We start from the raw sequence: 17,975 nt of genomic DNA on the forward strand, positions 1-17,975 counted from the left end.
GTGTGTGTGTGTGTGTGTGTTTCGAGGACACGAATGTGCTTTTGTAATGTGAGTATCCTCCCTACAAAACAACATCACAGTACACAACCCCCTGGGCTTTTGCAACCAGTAAATAATCTATGAAAGCAGCTGATTCTTTTTCACTGTCACTTTACTTACTTCAGTGTCTTTTTGGCATTTAGGTCATACTCTACATTCTGGTCACTCTCACAGTAGATGTATTTGACACTAATATTAGGCAAGTGATGACGCAAACTAGATGCTTATTAAAGACTAGCCACCATAGGGGAGAAACATTAACAGTATAATCCAGAAAACTGGCTGGATTAACAGATTATACCCCCGGAGGAGAAACAAATCCCTGTTTTGCATTATTTGTGCCTCTTCTGGTAGATGTCAGAACTGCAGCTTCGAAAGGCCTATAGCCTGGATTGAGATGTAGTTCAGATTTCAGGGATTTTGTACTGTGGACTCAGGGATTTGCATGTTTTCACTCCAACAGAAGCTCATTTAAATAACTGGTGTACTAAATCGTATGGTACAAATCAGATGATGCTTCCTTTTGAAAAGATGTCACCTTGTGGGTTTTTTTGTAACACAAATAGTATTTTTAGGTGTACAGGAGACTAAATTAATGTTTTATGCTCATCTATCTATATTTGGATCAGAGTATTTCACTATTTTGGACCTTCCTTTGTGATAGAAGAACAAAAGAAGAAGCCATCAGCTGTCAAAGCTTTGAGCTGGAGCGTCTGCATTTGGAGCCACTTCAAGCAACTTGTCACCACTCTGAGATTTTCTCTTGGCAGAATATAGTACAGCAGGAGCTCTTAGTGTCTGTGTGGAAACTCACATGTGGACACAGCCTCAGTGTTAGGAGGAGGCGTGCTTACATTGGCTCCTAAAAGCATTGTAATGAAGTCCTCTGGTCTGGGTGGCAGTGTAGTGTGTGATGGCTTGTGGGAGAGAAATAGCTTTGAAAACAGAACATGCTTTATCTGGTATTTTTCTCTAAAAGTCTAATAACTCCATCAAATCTTTCACTTTCTGCCAGAACTATAATGATACAAATACAACTGTTGTATTAGGATTGAGGCATCCGTAGAGGCTTCCACATACTGTCTGCAAATATATTTTATATGCACACTGGGTGGGAGAGAGGGATAAAAGAAAAATATATTACTTTATATCATCATTATAGACAGAAAGTAATGAGCCTCCTAAAGCAGACTGCCAACAACAGAAGGCTAAAATACAATAACACGAGGCAGTCTGCGCACTCAGAGGGGGAATTTCAATAGAGCTTATATGGATTTAGCACATCGCCTCCCTCATTGACTCGAGACTCGTGCATTTGCTTTTAGGAAAGAAAATGCACACTAAGTTGTTTTCATTGCTCGGCAAACGAGTAGTCGGTAGTGGGGTCACCTTCACACAGACACTTAAAGTCTTTCAACACTTTCTCCTACTATCTTTGTCATCTTTATTTATCCACAGATGTGCAAGGCCTGGAAAATAGAAATCAGACTGCAGACAAACATTTTAACTATCAGCTAATGTCTACTGAGACAGTAAACATGTTTGGAGGACATTTTTTTACTTTAAAAGTGAATATACAGCTCAGTGGCAGGCAGCGATGAGAAAAAACACACACACACACACACACACACACACACACACACACACACACACACACACACACACACACACACACACACACACACACACACACACACACACACACACACACACACAGCAAATGAGTTAATTAGATTGAATGGCTTTAGGGAATTGGCAACTAAATCACATTGGCTTTTCCTCCATACTCACAATGAGATTTAATTATGTAGTGAAACTTGTGATGGCAGAGTACACCTGTAGGAGGTTGAGACTGACTCCAAACCACACAGACTTCCTTGCCAGAGCCAGAAGGAACAATAAGCTAACATGAGTTGATATTAACTTATCAAAAACATATTTATCATTGTTGGCGGATAGTAAAGAAATGCAGAAGATGTGTTTGAGAACATTGAGAGATACTGATGGCATTATTTCCTTCACCAAAGATGATCTGAAGTCTTTACAGCCCATTCACCTTCTCCTAACCCAACAACGTAAGTACATTTTAAAGGAATTATGTTTAATGGCCTTCCAAGGGTAAATAAAATGAATACCTCATGATTGTCCTGCAAACAAAGTGCTCCCAACCAGCAGCTGTTTAGCTTAGCTAAACGACACATTAGTAACATAGGATACCAGTTAGCCTGACTGTTACCAAATATTCCTACCTTCCTATTTTTTTTTTTAATGCAGAGAAAGGGTGTAGCATGGACTGAGGAAGAGACAAGTGGCCTATCAGTCAGGTTAGAGTCCTCGCCTACATGGACACATTATCCTCGTATAAAAATTCATGACTTCCCTCAACACATAGCTTAAAAATTCTATCTCTTCTAGTCTCTGATGATAACCCTTTCAAGTGTCAAATATGGAGCCTATTGATCTACATATCCAATAAAGGAGCTGGTTAATAAAAAGTTTTCAAAGAGCTGCTTTAGACTAGATATATATTTGGAGAGGATTCCTTTTGCTTTGACTCCCTGGGCAGCAGCAGTCGGCCTCGATGTTCTGTTTGATCACAATCATTAACATCATCTTCTCTTCTCTTTCCTCAACTACACCTTGGTTTTGAAGAAGCTTCATATCCATACGCTTTGATCTCCCTGGGAGAGCTTTAGGGATTAAATTAATGACTCTGCAGTTAGCTTTTAAATCACACAATGCCTCCCAAAATAGTGTCCTCTCGGCTAATGCCTAATCATTGTGCTTGAGCAGTGATAGCTTAGCTAAGTCTGTGAGACAGCACTCAGCCTTGACACTGCTTTGACCCATTTGCAGTACGCTAGTTGCCATAATCTTGGTGTATGTGGAACATATAAAATAAAGAGATGGCTGGAAAAGGACAGTTGTTCTGATAATCCTTTCACTATCTCAAAACTAATTCCTGTAACGGGTGATCGGCTCATGAATATTGGAGGGGATTCTGGGCCACATTTTTTGCTTTAAATCACTACAGCTTGGAAGAAAATCACTATCTCATTCTGGTTCAGGATTAATTAGTCCTTCTAATCTTGGGGCGTTTCCAATGAGATTTCCTATAAAAGACCAATACATCTTTGTCAGGAACAATCTGTGTTAATTATATTAAAACTGGCGATTCGATTTTCCTCAGTTGTCTCCTTTATGAGCATCTAGCATGGAGTTACACACTGTGGCCTTTAGATGGAACTATATACTGCTGAACTCGACGTTTAATGCTACACTCAGTTTTAAATTACGTCTCTCTCAACTAAAATAATATGTTGAACCTACGCTTGGCAGATTATTTTATGTGCGGTTTTAGGCTGCTTTATTACAGTCATCTGCTGAAGAAGAAACATTTATCTGTGCATGACTACGAGGACACAAACAATAACAAATGCACTTTCCAGTCAAGAAAATCGTCTAATGACCAGAAGTTAAACCTTTTGGGGAAACGTCTTTTTAAATGGATTCTAAAGTCTGCAAAAACTATCTTTTGATTACAGAATGTATAAGTTGTTAATTTAAATTATTTATCCAAATAACATATCAGACAAATTATTAATCAGAGCAGAGTACTTTGGTTAGTCTTGGTCTAGAGGGGAGTGTACAGCAACGTCAACTTGTCCAAAAATCAATGTAGTTACATGTTTTAACTTTGTTAGCTGTCTGCTCTATCATAATACTTCTGTGATTTTCACTTATAACAATCAAAATACAATTTGAACAGTGATGTTATAGTAGGTAACTTGTTCTAGGACTGGAACTAATTAACCAGACAATCATTTTGTCCATAAAAAAAAAAACATACTAGTGAAAATTAACATTAACAAAATTATACAAACCCCCGCAAATGCTGATATTGCAAAGGCTACAGTGAATGTTTGCCATATGTATGTATACATTGGCATTTAATTGATCAACACAAACCTAAATCAACACCAGTAAAATGTTTTCCTGTAAGAGAACTCCCAGATTCACCCAAAAAACGACAGGAGCGATGTTTGTTTGTTGCATAAGTTGCCTTGGTTTTACCGCAGCAGCTCTTTTATTAGCAAAATCATGGAGATTAGTCCACTAATGTGCCCATCCAATGGAAACGGAGGGTTGGGGGTCTAGGGGGATATGTAACTTGAGACCATCACACATCATGATCAATAACAGTGCATCCAGCCACGTGTCCGCCTGGGCACTGAACACAGATCTAAATATGGTCCTACTTTCTGCTACAAGGCCGCCATTGGCATCCTCTTTTCAAAGCTTCTCTTTGCTTCGTGATTCAATCGGGAATGTTACAGTTTGTACCGGCGCACCGACACCGTGCACTAGTTAATTACAGAGTAGCTTCTTTTTGGTCGCTTAGAAAAATACAACTTTGAAAGAGGATGACAAGTAGAGGAATAAAGTCCCTTTGTTTTTATATTGTGCACACATTCACTCACTCTCTCAATCACTCACTCACTCAATCACTCACGCAGGCTTTTGGCCTCAATCAGAACGAAGCTCTCACTCGCAGCACACATGCTTACAAACACACATCTGAAAGGTTTACACACACTCACAGTATGTCAGAGTCAGAGTGAATTGGTCTACAGAGTGACTTGGTCTTGCTTTGTTTGTCCAAGGAGGCAAAAAATGATGCGACAATGAAATAATGAGAAAAAAAGAGATAATATTGACGCGGGGTGAAGAGGCTGCTTGATAAGAGTTCAATGGTAACATCTACATAAGCCTAACATCTATCTCAACAAAAAGAAAACACTGCAACTAAGGCATGCAAGGCACAAGGACTTACAAACAAAAGACAAAAAAAGTGTTCATTCATGGACAAAAACATGTCAAGGCCCCCCTTATATAAAAATTTAAAATAATGATAATAAGGTAAAACAAGCACATTTTAAAACCTGTGAAAAATCCCCGGCCATAGACAATTATACAAATATTTTACACAAAATGTTTTCTACACACCGTCTTTAAAACTTTTAGAGATGAACATAAGTTAATAAGAGGTTAAAAGCAACATTCTCAGCAGGGTCCATGAAGTTCCCTCCAGTCAGAGTCCCCTTGAATAAAATCACTCGCCAAGCCGGCCGCCACGCTGCCTGAACACAAAGTAAACAAAGAACCAGTGATTAGAGGAGAAAAATGTGACGACAGCACTTGAATAACCTTGAAGCTGCACGCGTTACCTAGAAAAGGCCACAATCCTTCAGGTTGTTCTTGATGATGACATCAGTGACGGCATCAAACACAAACTGCACGTTCTTGGTGTCGGTGGCACAGGTGAAGTGGGTGTAGATCTCCTTGGTGTCCTTTCTCTTGTTCAGGTCCTCAAACTGACACTGGATGTAAGCGGCTGCCTCCTCGTAGGTGTTGGAGCCTGAAAGCAAGGGGCGGACAAAGACAAATAGGAGATAAAAAGAGAGAAACGAGGACAATTATCAAATTTAATTAAAAACATTAATAGAAATATTCCATATAAACCACAAGTTTGAATGAATGACCATTGTAGTATGTTCTCAAGCTTTTAATTTAGAGCTCTGGCTTCAATATTGTAGTTTTTACCATTTTCTACTAGATTGAGCCATTTTGTCATGTTTGACGTTTGGGGGAAGTACATGCTGTGTTCTTGGTCTCCACGAGGGGCATTGCTGCTGTATCATGTGTTTGATCAATGTTGTTTTTCAAGTTAAGAGAAACCATTCTGTTTCTTGAAATTATTTTTTAAATAACTAAAATTGGCATTGTCATTGAAAAAACAGGTCTTTGAAAGTCTGGAAATGACTATTTGCTGTAATGATGGTTTGGAGCTGGTTGAAGGTAAAATGCATATATCATTTTAATACATTTCTGACCTAATTTCTTTGTCCTCTCTGGACCGAAAAAATACTTTTTCAAAGTAGGGCACAAAGTTTAATTCTGGTTGATTGGCAGTTCGACCTGTGAGCGGCAGAGTCGCCTGACTGATACTCATCTAACAGATCTGTTACTAGGAAGTCACTCAAGGTAAAGTTTGGAAGCTTATTCTGCATTTAAAAATGGAACGCTTAAACTGAATCACATGGTGGGTCTGATGGTTGAGCTATCAACATCTTAGCTTAAAAAACAAACATTGTTCTTGACAGTTTTCACTGGGGTCAAACAAGGTAGATTCTGAAGGCAGACCTTGTTTTAGCCTTTAATCAAACAATTTGTTAGCTTTGGGTTTTGATAAATCTGTGTAATCTAAATATCAATACTCATTGGTGACAAAGACACATTGTGTAAACATAAAGCAGCCCACACAGTTCAAGAGCAGAACAGAAAAGAGAGAGAAAGCCTCTGTAGAGACAGCCACACCTTTGAGCGGCTACAAGAGCTCGGTGGTGTTTAAAAACAGATGAATCAATGCAGGAAAGCCTTCTCTCAACCTTTTCAGGGTTTTAAAAGCAAACAGTTTTTAAACTCCAATTTCTAGAATGATATGTGTTTATTTAGCGTCAGTTAATGATTATGATGTGACAGTTAAATTATGATGGCATAAGTTTGTAGCAAAATTATATACTACATGTTGCCTTTTGAGTCAACTCATCGGGGGCTTTAAGAACTGAATAAGACAAAAAATATATTTTAAACAACCTCACTTCATTCCTAAAACCTTTCAAGGTCTTAAGTTTGACATGACTGAGACATGTTTATGATTTTAAGAACTGCAGACCACCTCACTAATAAACTCTATGCTGTCACTTTACATTTAAGATTATTCCTGGCTAGACTAATAGTGTATGTGTGACACTAACATATACAGTATCTGCATTCACAACACACCTGCTGTGTGTGTGTGTGTATGTGTGTGTGTGTGTGTGTGTGTGTGTGTGTGTGTGTGTGTGTGTGTGTGTGTGTGTGTGTGTGTGTGTCTCACCTGCATATTCTGGGTAGCAGATTGTGAGAGGGCTCTTTTTGATCTTTTCCTCAAACAGGTCTTTCTTGTTGAGGAAGAGGATGATGGAGGTGTCTGTGAACCACTTGTTGTTGCAGATGGAGTCGAACAACTTCATACTCTCATGCATTCGGTTCTGTAAGAGGGGAAAGAGGCACAATGGTTACCGACCAGGGAAACGGCACAAACTGAATTTAGAACAGGACAGTCAAATGTATTAGGGTGTGAGAGGTCAGAAGGGTCTCACCATCTCCTCATCCTCAGCCAGCACCAGGTCATAGTCGCTCAGAGCCACGCAGAAGATGATGGCGGTGACTCCCTCAAAACAATGGATCCACTTCTTCCTCTCAGATCTCTGTCCGCCCACATCGAACATCCTGCAGAGATCACAGATGTTGAACAAGATCCCTCATCTCTGATTCTTCAGCCTTCAGTCATTGAAGATTAACCTAGCTTCCCATTTAGTCCTGGGGTATAATTTTCCCTTTCACTATCAAATTACACAATTGTAGACCCCATATGACAACAACAAAATGATGTCTCAGTCTTTGCGTTTTGTAAGGCCTTTCACCTTGATCTTTTTCACTCCTTGTCTTGATATCTGTTTTTCTTTTTTTATTACTCGTTTTGTTTTAATACAAAAAAATACAAATTCCCTTGTTTAATAGTTAAAACCAGTCTTAACATCTGACTGAAGTGAAATTCTGCAAGCCATTATGATGGTGGATTTCTGTATGTGGGAGTGTTTGTTGTCTTGTGTTTGCTGGGGGCGGTTAATGTTTTTTACCCCGTTAGTCAATCTAGTGTTTTGTACAAGGACTAAAAAAACAGCTGTGTCTATTTGAAATCTATATTTTTCTGATGTTATTTTTCAGTACTGTTGAAATAGAGTTGTGCAGGAACTTGAAGTCTTCATCCTTGACTCTAATAGGTCAAATAATTCTCCAACCATGGAAACAGCCATCAATGAGAACAACAACAGACCTTTTTGAATCACTAAAGTCTGAGAGTCAGATCAGGAACCAGACTAGAAGTGAGCATCATTAGTCATGTTCATAGAGTTTAGTGGCAGGACCAACTGTGGAAGTTGAACTCACTTGAAGTGCAGGTCCTTGAAAGTGAAGTGTGTTTCCACAATACCAGTAGTTTTGACTCTGGTCCGCAGCACATCCTGTTGGGTGGGCACATACGCACCGTGGGATATCCTGTCCAAGTCATTCAGGTAGCTTTTGGGGGAGAAAAAGGAAATTAAAAATAAACAGATTTTTGAAGAGTACGATTTGAGAATGGGAGATATTCTTCTAAGTAGAGTGCCACACGACTTCCTGTGTGTCCAAGCAGCGACTCACTATGCAGCGGAGTCGTTGAGCTGGTACTCTCGGGAGCGGCTGAAGCACGCATGCACTCCTCCGTCCTTCCACAGCCGTTGGATGACCCCGGCCAGCTCGCCCGTCATGAAGCCCTCCTCTGCAGAGCCGGCCAGGACGAACAGCTGCCGCGCATCATCCTAACGAGACAAAGACCCTCCAATATAAGTCGTGACCAAATATTATAGTATATAGTGTTTTCAGTGCATTTTTAAAAAAAAATCATTTGGGAGCATGGTGTTGTACATTTGTTGAATCATTAGATTTGGGTTGATGGTATATTATTCCTAATTGATGTAATTTTAATGAATTATTAAAATCACAGTAGGAGCTATTTACTGCTGTGGGGAAATAAAAAGGACAGATGTGTTGACTTTTCCTGTATTCGTTACCATGACACTTTTGCTAAATAAGATTTCAAAGGCCAAATGGCATCATAAACAAGAAATTCGGCAAAAATATTAAGATTTATAACCGCATCAAATCAAGAAACTAAAGCTTTTGGTGTAAAATTAGTCACGATGACAGAACCAGGGCAGTCACGCTGGAGCAATGACTAAGCCTCTTGTTATGCCAAGAAGAAAAAAAGAACAAAATGAAACTGTAGCCTGTTTAGCAAAACCAATAAATTAAATACCCAGCAGTCTTTGCCCTGTTTATTTTTAGGCATTGCAATTATATACTTCACTAATACAAAACACTAAACCCTAGAGCACAAAGTCTCCAAAAATCCACAAAAAAAGAGACGCTGCTGATTACTTCTGTGAAGTCCTGTGATGTAAAGCCAGGAAGAACTCCAGTCCAAGAACCGGTACTTCAAAATGTCCTCATCACAGCAGAGCCAACAGAGTGCTCTCATGTCGGTGAGCCCCTGCTCTAATGAGGTGTTTGCATGTGATACTAAACTTCTACCAGCTCTACCTGACCTGCTGCAGAGGAGGAAGTGAGAAGAAAATTGCCCAGAAGGGAAGCACGACATATGACTAACAGGTTGTTGCTCTCAAAGCACTGAGCTATACAGCTGCAGACATACAACTCGTAATGTCACGAGAAAAGTGGAAGTGGAAGTTTTTTTCCTTCTCCTTTTCTCACCGCTCTGGCTGGATCAGCAAAGTCGATCTTGAGGCGTCCCATAGCTCTGATGATAGCGATGATGGACTGGATGGTGTTGCTGTAGACAACGGCCTTGTACTGCTTACACTCCTCCTCTGAGTAGCCCGCCTCATGGATGATCCTGGCACACAAAGACGGGACATCAGCACTTTGTATCCAAGAAGCTTTTTCATTAATATGACCATGAAATAAATGATTATAATCACTGGGCCAAAATATGGATTCGGTTTTTCCTTGTGAACAGGTTGTTGTGTTACCATTGTATTCCTTTCACATACATTATGTAGGAGAAATTATGAAAATTCAAGTACTTTTCATATTGTAGTTACATTGTAAAAAACAGATCTATTTACTAGGGTTATCAAATATGAAGTAAGTAATTAAGTTAACTAAAATAAAGAATACAGAAAGATATCCATGGATACCAAGGAGAACCCGTCAAGGTATGATATGCACAAGTCAAAATATTACATTTCCGATGATTACAAATCGTGCACAACCTCCATTTAAACCCCCTCCTCTCTCATTCCCTCCACTCTGTCTATATGAATTAAATTCAACTTATGGAGGTATGAAAATAAGTCTAAAGATTATTTTAAAATTTTAGCTATCTTTGAAAATATCATTTGTTTCATTATTGACCATTTCAAATAGCATTTAACAATGAAGGAGAAATATTTGCAGCATTTTATATGTATTCTTTATCTGTTCTCTATATCTGGATTCAGACTGTATTTCATTGTTTTTAAGTCACACTACCTATTGGTCCAATAAAGAAGCTTTTGGTTGATTTATTAAAGGATATTTTGACGTGTAACAACTATGATTGATAGGTGTATGAAACTAAGAAATATGTTGAATGGGATTCAGCCGCCTCACTATGCATTGCACGGTGGTCTCAGACTCATATGAGGATACACTTCAGAGGCCTGTACTACGAAGCCACATTTTCGCTTAGCGGGCTAACTTCAGGGAAAACTCGGGTTTTCCGGTCCTACGACGCTGGTTCTCTTTTTAGCGGGCTAGATCTCCATGGTAACTTATGCTGAGCAGCTAACCTGCTCCGGAGCAGGTTAGGTTGCAGGCTAAGAGATCAACTCAGTGAAAGCACTGCCTGCTGACAAATCAGAGCTCAGTGTGCGGAGTTTAAAGCGATCAAATCGTATTACAGGAGAAAGGAAATACAGAAAAGCTGCCGTTGCAGGAAAGACGGACGGCAAAAATCACCGACTGTGTGAACGTGAACATTAATTGAATATCACCTCCCATCTTCAGCGCAATCTGACTATTATAACATTAGCGTTAAGAAAGCTTACTTAAATATCTGCCACAACATAAGTAACCGGATCAGAGTAACATTACAGTCCGCGCCATATCACATATGTCCTTATCTGAGTCAGCTGAGCCGTATCTGGCCGTGCAATACTCACAGTGTCACGTATGCAGAAGTATTATTTTAAGCAACACATTAAGTTGACAAAAACACTCGAGTCAAATGTAATTAAAGTCAGATCGTGTCTTAGACCGGGCAGTGATATCATAAACCTGTTAATGTACGCATTCAAACACTTTTTCTTTTACCAGCTGTATTCACCTTGCAGGTGCAGCCAGTGTTTCCGCCAGACCAGGGCTGAGAGGGCGTCCACCCCGGAATTTTGACTTGAGCCTTCCCCTATAGAAACTGTCTTTTTACGTTAGTGAGCCGGATCCTTTGGCTTGGCTCTCTTAAAGCACCGGCTGTTTCGGCTCCCAAACGTCTCTTCATGTTACCACAGTTTACAACGGAGCCTCAGTTTCGCCGCTGCGAGGCTCTGGTGCTCCCTGGCACAGCTCACGCGCGTGCTCCACTAAAACCCCCCCCACTCATCGCATCCAAATCGTGCACGTTCCTTGTTGTCCTGTAGCAGGCACCGCCGATGTCGGGGAAACAATCTTCAATACTCCGAAAAGAATCCCACCAGACTCCTTTGCCCCTCCAACAGAGGGATGTCCTTGTCCTTTTTCCTTTTCGTCATTTCAAGCGTTAAAAGCTCTTGATCTTCTCTCGAATTATTAATATTTTTGGACGCCCTCGGCTCGCGTTCGGGGCGTCCCGAGCTGAATAAGGGCGTCAAATGGCGGCCCCCTGGCGGAAACGCTGGGTGCAGCTATATGGCTTTTATCCTGAATAAAGTGTTTAAGTCATGGATGTTTAAAGTTTAACTTCTTCATATGTCTAATATTATAGTTGACTTTTCATTCAGGAACAGGGATGCAAACTCATCAGGTATGAAAAAGGTGACAAGGATCCGAGCCCCCGGCTCCCCCACCCCACGGAATATCAGCTTTAAAATGAGGAATAACAGAGGATTTCAGCAGTCAGAACAACTAAAGCAGCAGTGTTAATAATAACAGAAATGCCAAAGAGTCACATCTAATAGAAATATATAAAAGCATTTATTTTAATTGTGTAGCAGTCAGTTTATAATTTTGGCAGCACTGTTGAGCATTTTGAAAATGTATTTTCATGCCTCTGTGCAATGCTTAGTCTTTCTATCTTTATAGCCACATGGTGTAAAGTAACTAAGTTCATAAACTCAACAAGTACTATACTTGGACACAATTTTGAGATACTTGTACTTTATTTAAGTATTTCAATGTTTTGCTACTTTGTTCTTCTACTCCACTACAGTTCAGAGGTACATGGTGTACTTCTACTCCCCTACATGTATTTAATACCTTTAGTTACTTTACAGATGGGGATGAATGATGTGAAATATAATCAAGTGTTAAATCAGACTTTAGTTCCACCTGGAGCAAATCCACAAGCTACCCTGCAGTATAAAAAGTAATTCAAACTAGCTGCACCTTTACCAGCTTTGAGAACACTTTCATGATCAATCATTATAAAACATATCATATCTATTATTCTGAAATGGACCAATCTGCACGATGACTACTTTTACTGTCGCTACTTTAACTATATTTTGATGAGAATACTTTTCTACTTTTACTTGAGGAACATTTTGAATGCAGGACTTTTACTGTAACAGAGTATTCCTACACTCTGGTACTTTTACTTTTACTCAAGTACAAGACACGAGTGCTTCTACTCAAGTACTATATAAAAACTTTTTATATATATATATATATATACATATATATATATATATATATATATATATATATATATATATATATATATATATATATATATATATATATATATATATACATATATATATATATATATATATATATATATATATATATATATATATATATACATATACACACATATATACACACACACTTATACCACCTCTGTTTATAGCCTATGAAAAAAACTATTAGAAATAGAAGGCTAAAGCTAACGTTAGCAGATAGTGACAATGTATGCTAGCTAGCTAGCTCAACGATTCCTTAAATAATATTGCCACAGAAAAACTTTTCAGTTCAAATCACGCTCTGCCGCTCCGACAGGGAGCTCTGCTCTGAACACCTGAACGGCCCGTTCTAACAGCTGTTCACCAGCGGTCCAGTCTGTGCCACAGTGACTCCGGACGCACAGTTAATATTAACGAACGCACCTGTAGGTAATGTAGCTGCTGAAGCTAGACCATCATCTCGGAGCAGCAGAGCCTTATTATACATCCATGAGCAGAGCCGACAGGCAGGAAGACTCGAGCACACAGCTCGTTCTTCATTATAATATATTAAAAAAAGAACACCATGCGTGTCATGATGGCACATAACAGCTCACGGCCGCAGATTACTCCGGGTCCCAGGCCCCCGAAACATTTGTATTGCGGATCTACATGAATCACACAAACAACCTATTTTGGATTCAAAACGGCAAATTTCGCCGAAAGGGGACAAGTTTGCATCACTGCAGGAAGTATGACGCGCTGCGCTGTCAGTACGATGTCCATGTTTGTGATTGGTCGAATGCTCCGAATATCGCCCCTCTCATGTGAACACGCACCTAACTAGATAGGACACGGCTGGCTTGAGCGATCCACTTGATAACCTGCGCCGTAAAACCGTTTAGCGAGAGCGCGTATGTTTGGGATTAGACCAACCGGCTAACTCAAACATATCCAGGTTATGTTTAACCGGCTTCGTAGTACAGGCCTCAGGCATTTGATCAGAGTACTGCGGAGTACATGGATAAAGGTCACACACCTAGCATCAAAACCGGATTCTTTAGGTTGCCTTTAATCTAAGTGCTCTCTAGTATATTTTAAACCAAGTATCTGAAGTCCCTTTTAGCTATTATTGTTGTGGTGTTAAAATGTTGACCCTCCACACTTACTTCATCTGTTTCACAATTGTACTTTTCCCAGACTCTCCAGCACCTGAAACAGAGAACACATGGCATAACAAATTAAAATATATTCCATACAATGTTAATTTTTTCAGAATAGCTCGTACAATACTCCCTTAAAGTGAATTGCTGGCAATGCTTATAAAAAAAAAACACTACATGCATACAGCTTTTTTTCTGCTAAAATAACTATTTCTCTGTCATAGTTGGATTTTTCTGTGTGGTACCAAAACTCTTGTAGGGATTACTCTGCTTTAAGTTTGTGTTGTTTGACAAGGCCTCTCCTGTCGCACTGTGACCAAACATGTATACACTTAAAAACTAATTACAGCATTGAATGAATAGGGGTGGGGGAAGCATTGATTAATATAAGAATAATTATCTTTTTTTTTTCTTAATTGAAATCCAAACACATGCGTTTTAACATCAAGTCGCAACACAGCAGAAGCTACACTGTCACATACGGACACACTGAAGTGTGTAAGGCCAGTTTAACAGATCACAGTAATTGGATTAATCAACTGGATCCTCTGACAATAAGATTAAACAGTTTAAACCACCTTGGGTTTGAAATCCTTGCTGCATCAGCCTCTGCTGGACTCAGAGCCTTCTGGTGCATATGATTGAAATGAGTCCTATAATGGTCATTGAACAATTTAAATATGATGTCAGCTTTAGAAAGGTTACATTTAAGATAAACAAGACCCTTGACAATGGTGCAAATCTGTGATCCATTTGAAAAGGTTTGAGGATCGTTTCGTTGAGTCTCTCCTGCAGCTTCCTCTGAGATACAGGCATGTTTTCAGCTGAGCACACAACATTTTAATTACCTTTCCTCTGCAGGGACTCTCAGCTCCCCAGTGAGGAGAACTGTTCACCAGTTACCTTGTCCCATATGATAAACATTCACTAAACACATACACACAGCTAATATTTTTGTAAACATCATAAAATGTAATTTCAAACGACTGTCTCATACCCCGATGAGCTGCTTATAGCAAGGACTTGCATCAATGCAATGCATGGAAAAGGTCAAATGGTTTGTCAGAGCTAGGATGTTTGATAGATCTACATTGGAGCAGGGCTCACACATTGCCATCAGGCCTCAGGGCACAAAAGGTCTCCCCAGCGAACAACAACCACTGGGATGTTCCTCTGAGCTGCTTCTGCAAATGAAAATGCCTCTACAAGCACACAAAGATCAATCTTCATCATTTGCATTTGTATGTGTGCATCAATACACGTCTGAGGCTGTCCTCCCACTAAAAGCACTTGTCTCAAGAGCATGTCATTTGTAGATTAGTGCATTAATGCAAACACCCCTGTAGGGAGGCCTGAGAGAGCGTCAGACTGCAATAAGCACACAGGTAAAGTTGGATATCTCCCCATCGTAATGAGAACCGCATAAAATGCATCTGAAAATGTGTTTTCAATGGTAATTGCCCTATTAAACACACCCACAAACCAATCCCAGACATGTCACGCAGGTGCTAGTGGTAATCGTGACAGGGAAAAAACAACCCATGAACATTCAAATCAGGTGCATCTCTAATGACGCACAAACACACAGGAACCGACGGCTGCGGCTGATCATTGTACAGTGTCTGTGATTGTGGGGAAATCACATGCCTGAAAACACACACATTTATCTGTGCAGGGGTTAAAAAGATGCAGAATACTGTTGCATTGTCAAAACAGCATGGTCAAGGCTAACACCCAGTTAGCATCCACTATATGTCTCTGTAGTGTGTATATAGTTGCCACAGATGGTTATTGCCGTCAGGCAGGCTGCATGGGTTGCTATGCAACCTCTTGTCCGACTTTTCCTGACTGAGTGAGCCAGCAGTCGTCATAAGCTTCCCGTAACAGGAACAACTGAGGGATAGTGAGGCCGTTCTCCTTGAAACAATTGAAGATAAAACTGTGAGATGTAATTCCGATAAAACGGATGTGATCCTCTATAAGATTACTCATTGTCTTATTATTAATGCGTTACAGTTCAGAGATAGGATTTCTTGACATATTTGCCTGTTCCATCTGATTGAAATAGGAGTGCAAGTCCCTGTCTAATTGACCAGCATATTCAAATGACCACACTAATGTTTATCACTTAAACACCGTATCCGCTTAACTAAATGGAGTATACAATTAAGAATGAAGTCAAATATGTCAAGAGATCATCAAATTATAAATTAAAGGTTATGATTGATATTATATGAAACATTTTCAGGCCTTCCTTCCACGTCTGAAGTTAACAACATGTAAACTATTTGAGCAGCATAGATGGCCATGTCCTACAAACCCACTACTAAATCAATACAATTTCCCATAAATACAAACTTTTGCGATGCAGTCGGACATTTAGTAATAATCTTTTAAAAACGGGCTAATTTCATAGGTTTCGCAGTCGTAGTGTAGCATAGAGTCTAACGGCCTAAAGTAACGTTAGTGTTTATGTGTTGAATGGCTGCGAAACAGGAAGATGGCTAGCTACTGTAGTTTAAATGGTAAAATAATGAAGTCGAAATTGAACACTAACTACACCATTATATACATTTTTGGACGGACAGTTGAAAAGATAAAACCTCAAATAATGTTAGAGGTTTAGCTTTCTATGGCTAACTAATCCGAACTAGCGTCGGTGCGCTAACCTAGCTAAGTGGCTAATTGCTTAGCTAAATTAGCTAACAGACTTAGGGCTGGGTTATTGCGGCTGCTGTGGAGACAAAACTAATCACACTGTAAACCGATGAACACGTTAACGACTGAGCTGATTTGATTAGTTGAAGGGGAAGATAAAAGCGTAGGTTTGCTTGAACTTTTTAGCCAAATGCATCGCCACGGGGCCATTCATATCGCCCCGACATGTCTCAAACTCCACCACTTGTTAGTTTCTTTAAGGGAAACCCCGTCATGTTATTTTACTAGCTAGATGTAACTTATTGTAGCTTAAATAAAACACGTGCTTTTATATGCAACAGTTTGCGTTAAGTTAGGGTTGGGGTAGTAGCAGACGGTGGGCAGTAGGAAAGTCCCTCTCCAGCATTTAGACTGAGACCCCGTCCATCCATCTTTCTCTCACCGAGCAGCAGCAGCTTCACCTCCCGGGCTGCCTTCTCTCCGTCGTCCCGCAGATTGCGGTCGATCATCTTGCTCCGCTCCTGCGCCGCCTTGTCGTCCGTGCTCAGAGTACATCCCATCTTCTTTTTTAGTTGACCTCCGAATAAATAAATAAAATGCAGACTAAAACACAACTTTAACTACGAGTGTAACGACATGCAAAGGCTACCGAGCTAGCATCCAGTGAGGAGGGAGGAGGAGGGAGGAGGAGGCGGTGTGTGGATCCAATACTTGAGAATCAAACACGCCCTTGCCTCACTTTCAAAGCTCCACAACTCACGGCTAAATCGACTCAAACTTAAGTAATTAACCAAAACGAGTGGCTTAAGCGTTAGATGGATTTCCTGCTGGTGTAGTTTTAGCTTCTCAGAAGTGTGGAGCACGGCGGTCTGTGAGATTCACAGAAAGAAGAAGCAGACTGCTACAAACTGTTCGCTTCCTGTTCGCACATACCTGTGAACTGCGCATGCGTTGCAGAGCAACAAGCTTTTTTAAATGTTTAAGCTACTTATTTTTTTTAGTCTGATGTGAGTACGGTGGATACCGTCAGAAGTGGGAGAAGTACTCAGATATTGTGCATTACCAGAGTGCAGGAATACTCTGTTACAAGGAAATGTCCTACATTCAAAATTATACTACGCAAAAGTACAAACATATTAGCATCAAAATATACTTAAAGTACCAAAAGTAAGTTTGGTAGGCTGGTCAAATACTCATTATGCAAATTGGCCCAATTCCGAATAATATATTATATGTTTTAATCATAATTGTTTATGTTTTAATGTGTTTATCAAAGCTAGTAAAGATGCAGCTAGTTTTAATGGCGTTGTATACTGCAGGGTAGCTTGTGAATTTATTCTAGGTGTAACTAAAGTCTTATTTATATTTCACATTATTCATCCAAATCTGCAAAGAAATTAAAGGTATTAAATGTAGTGGAGTAAAAGTACACTCTTTACCTCTCAATTGCAGGTAGAAGTACAAAGTAGCAACAACTTGAAAAACTCAAGAAAAGTACAAGTCTCCCAAAATGATACTTAAGTACAGTACTTGAATAAATGTACTTAGCTAC

At 39.7% G+C, this 17,975-nt stretch overlaps 1 protein-coding gene across 1 annotated transcript; it reads right to left on the reverse strand.

Moving 5' to 3' along the window:
* Positions 1 to 4,081: 4,081 nt before the first annotated feature.
* On the reverse strand, positions 4,082 to 17,368 carry LOC307040433 (guanine nucleotide-binding protein G(i) subunit alpha-1). The gene is made up of 9 exons (XM_079683256.1): positions 16,866 to 17,368; positions 13,772 to 13,814; positions 9,457 to 9,598; positions 8,347 to 8,504; positions 8,095 to 8,223; positions 7,245 to 7,374; positions 6,980 to 7,133; positions 5,268 to 5,458; positions 4,082 to 5,180 (listed from the first exon to the last, which is right to left on the reverse strand). Exons 1-8 carry the CDS (start codon positions 16,981 to 16,983, stop codon positions 5,268 to 5,270), a joined length of 1,065 nt encoding a protein of 354 aa, XP_079539382.1. The 5' UTR covers positions 16,984 to 17,368; the 3' UTR covers positions 4,082 to 5,180.
* Between the last annotated feature and the right edge of the window lie 607 nt (positions 17,369 to 17,975).

The sequence above is a fragment of the Notothenia rossii genome, assembly GCF_949606895.1.
Source record: "Notothenia rossii genome assembly, chromosome: 5".
Taxonomy (NCBI): Eukaryota; Metazoa; Chordata; class Actinopteri; order Perciformes; family Nototheniidae; genus Notothenia; species Notothenia rossii.

Bases quoted from the DNA above. Each gene is read 5' to 3' on its own strand.
- LOC307040433 (XM_079683256.1), bottom strand. From the start codon at position 16,983: ATGGGATGTACTCTGAGCACGGACGACAAGGCGGCGCAGGAGCGGAGC. The intron at 13,815-16,865 runs GTGAGAGAAAGA...TCTCTGTTTCAG, and splicing joins GGTGAAGCTGCTGCTGCTCG to GTGCTGGAGAGTCTGGGAAA. The intron at 9,599-13,771 runs GTAAGTGTGGAG...TTTGTGTGCCAG, and splicing joins ACAATTGTGAAACAGATGAA to GATCATCCATGAGGCGGGCT.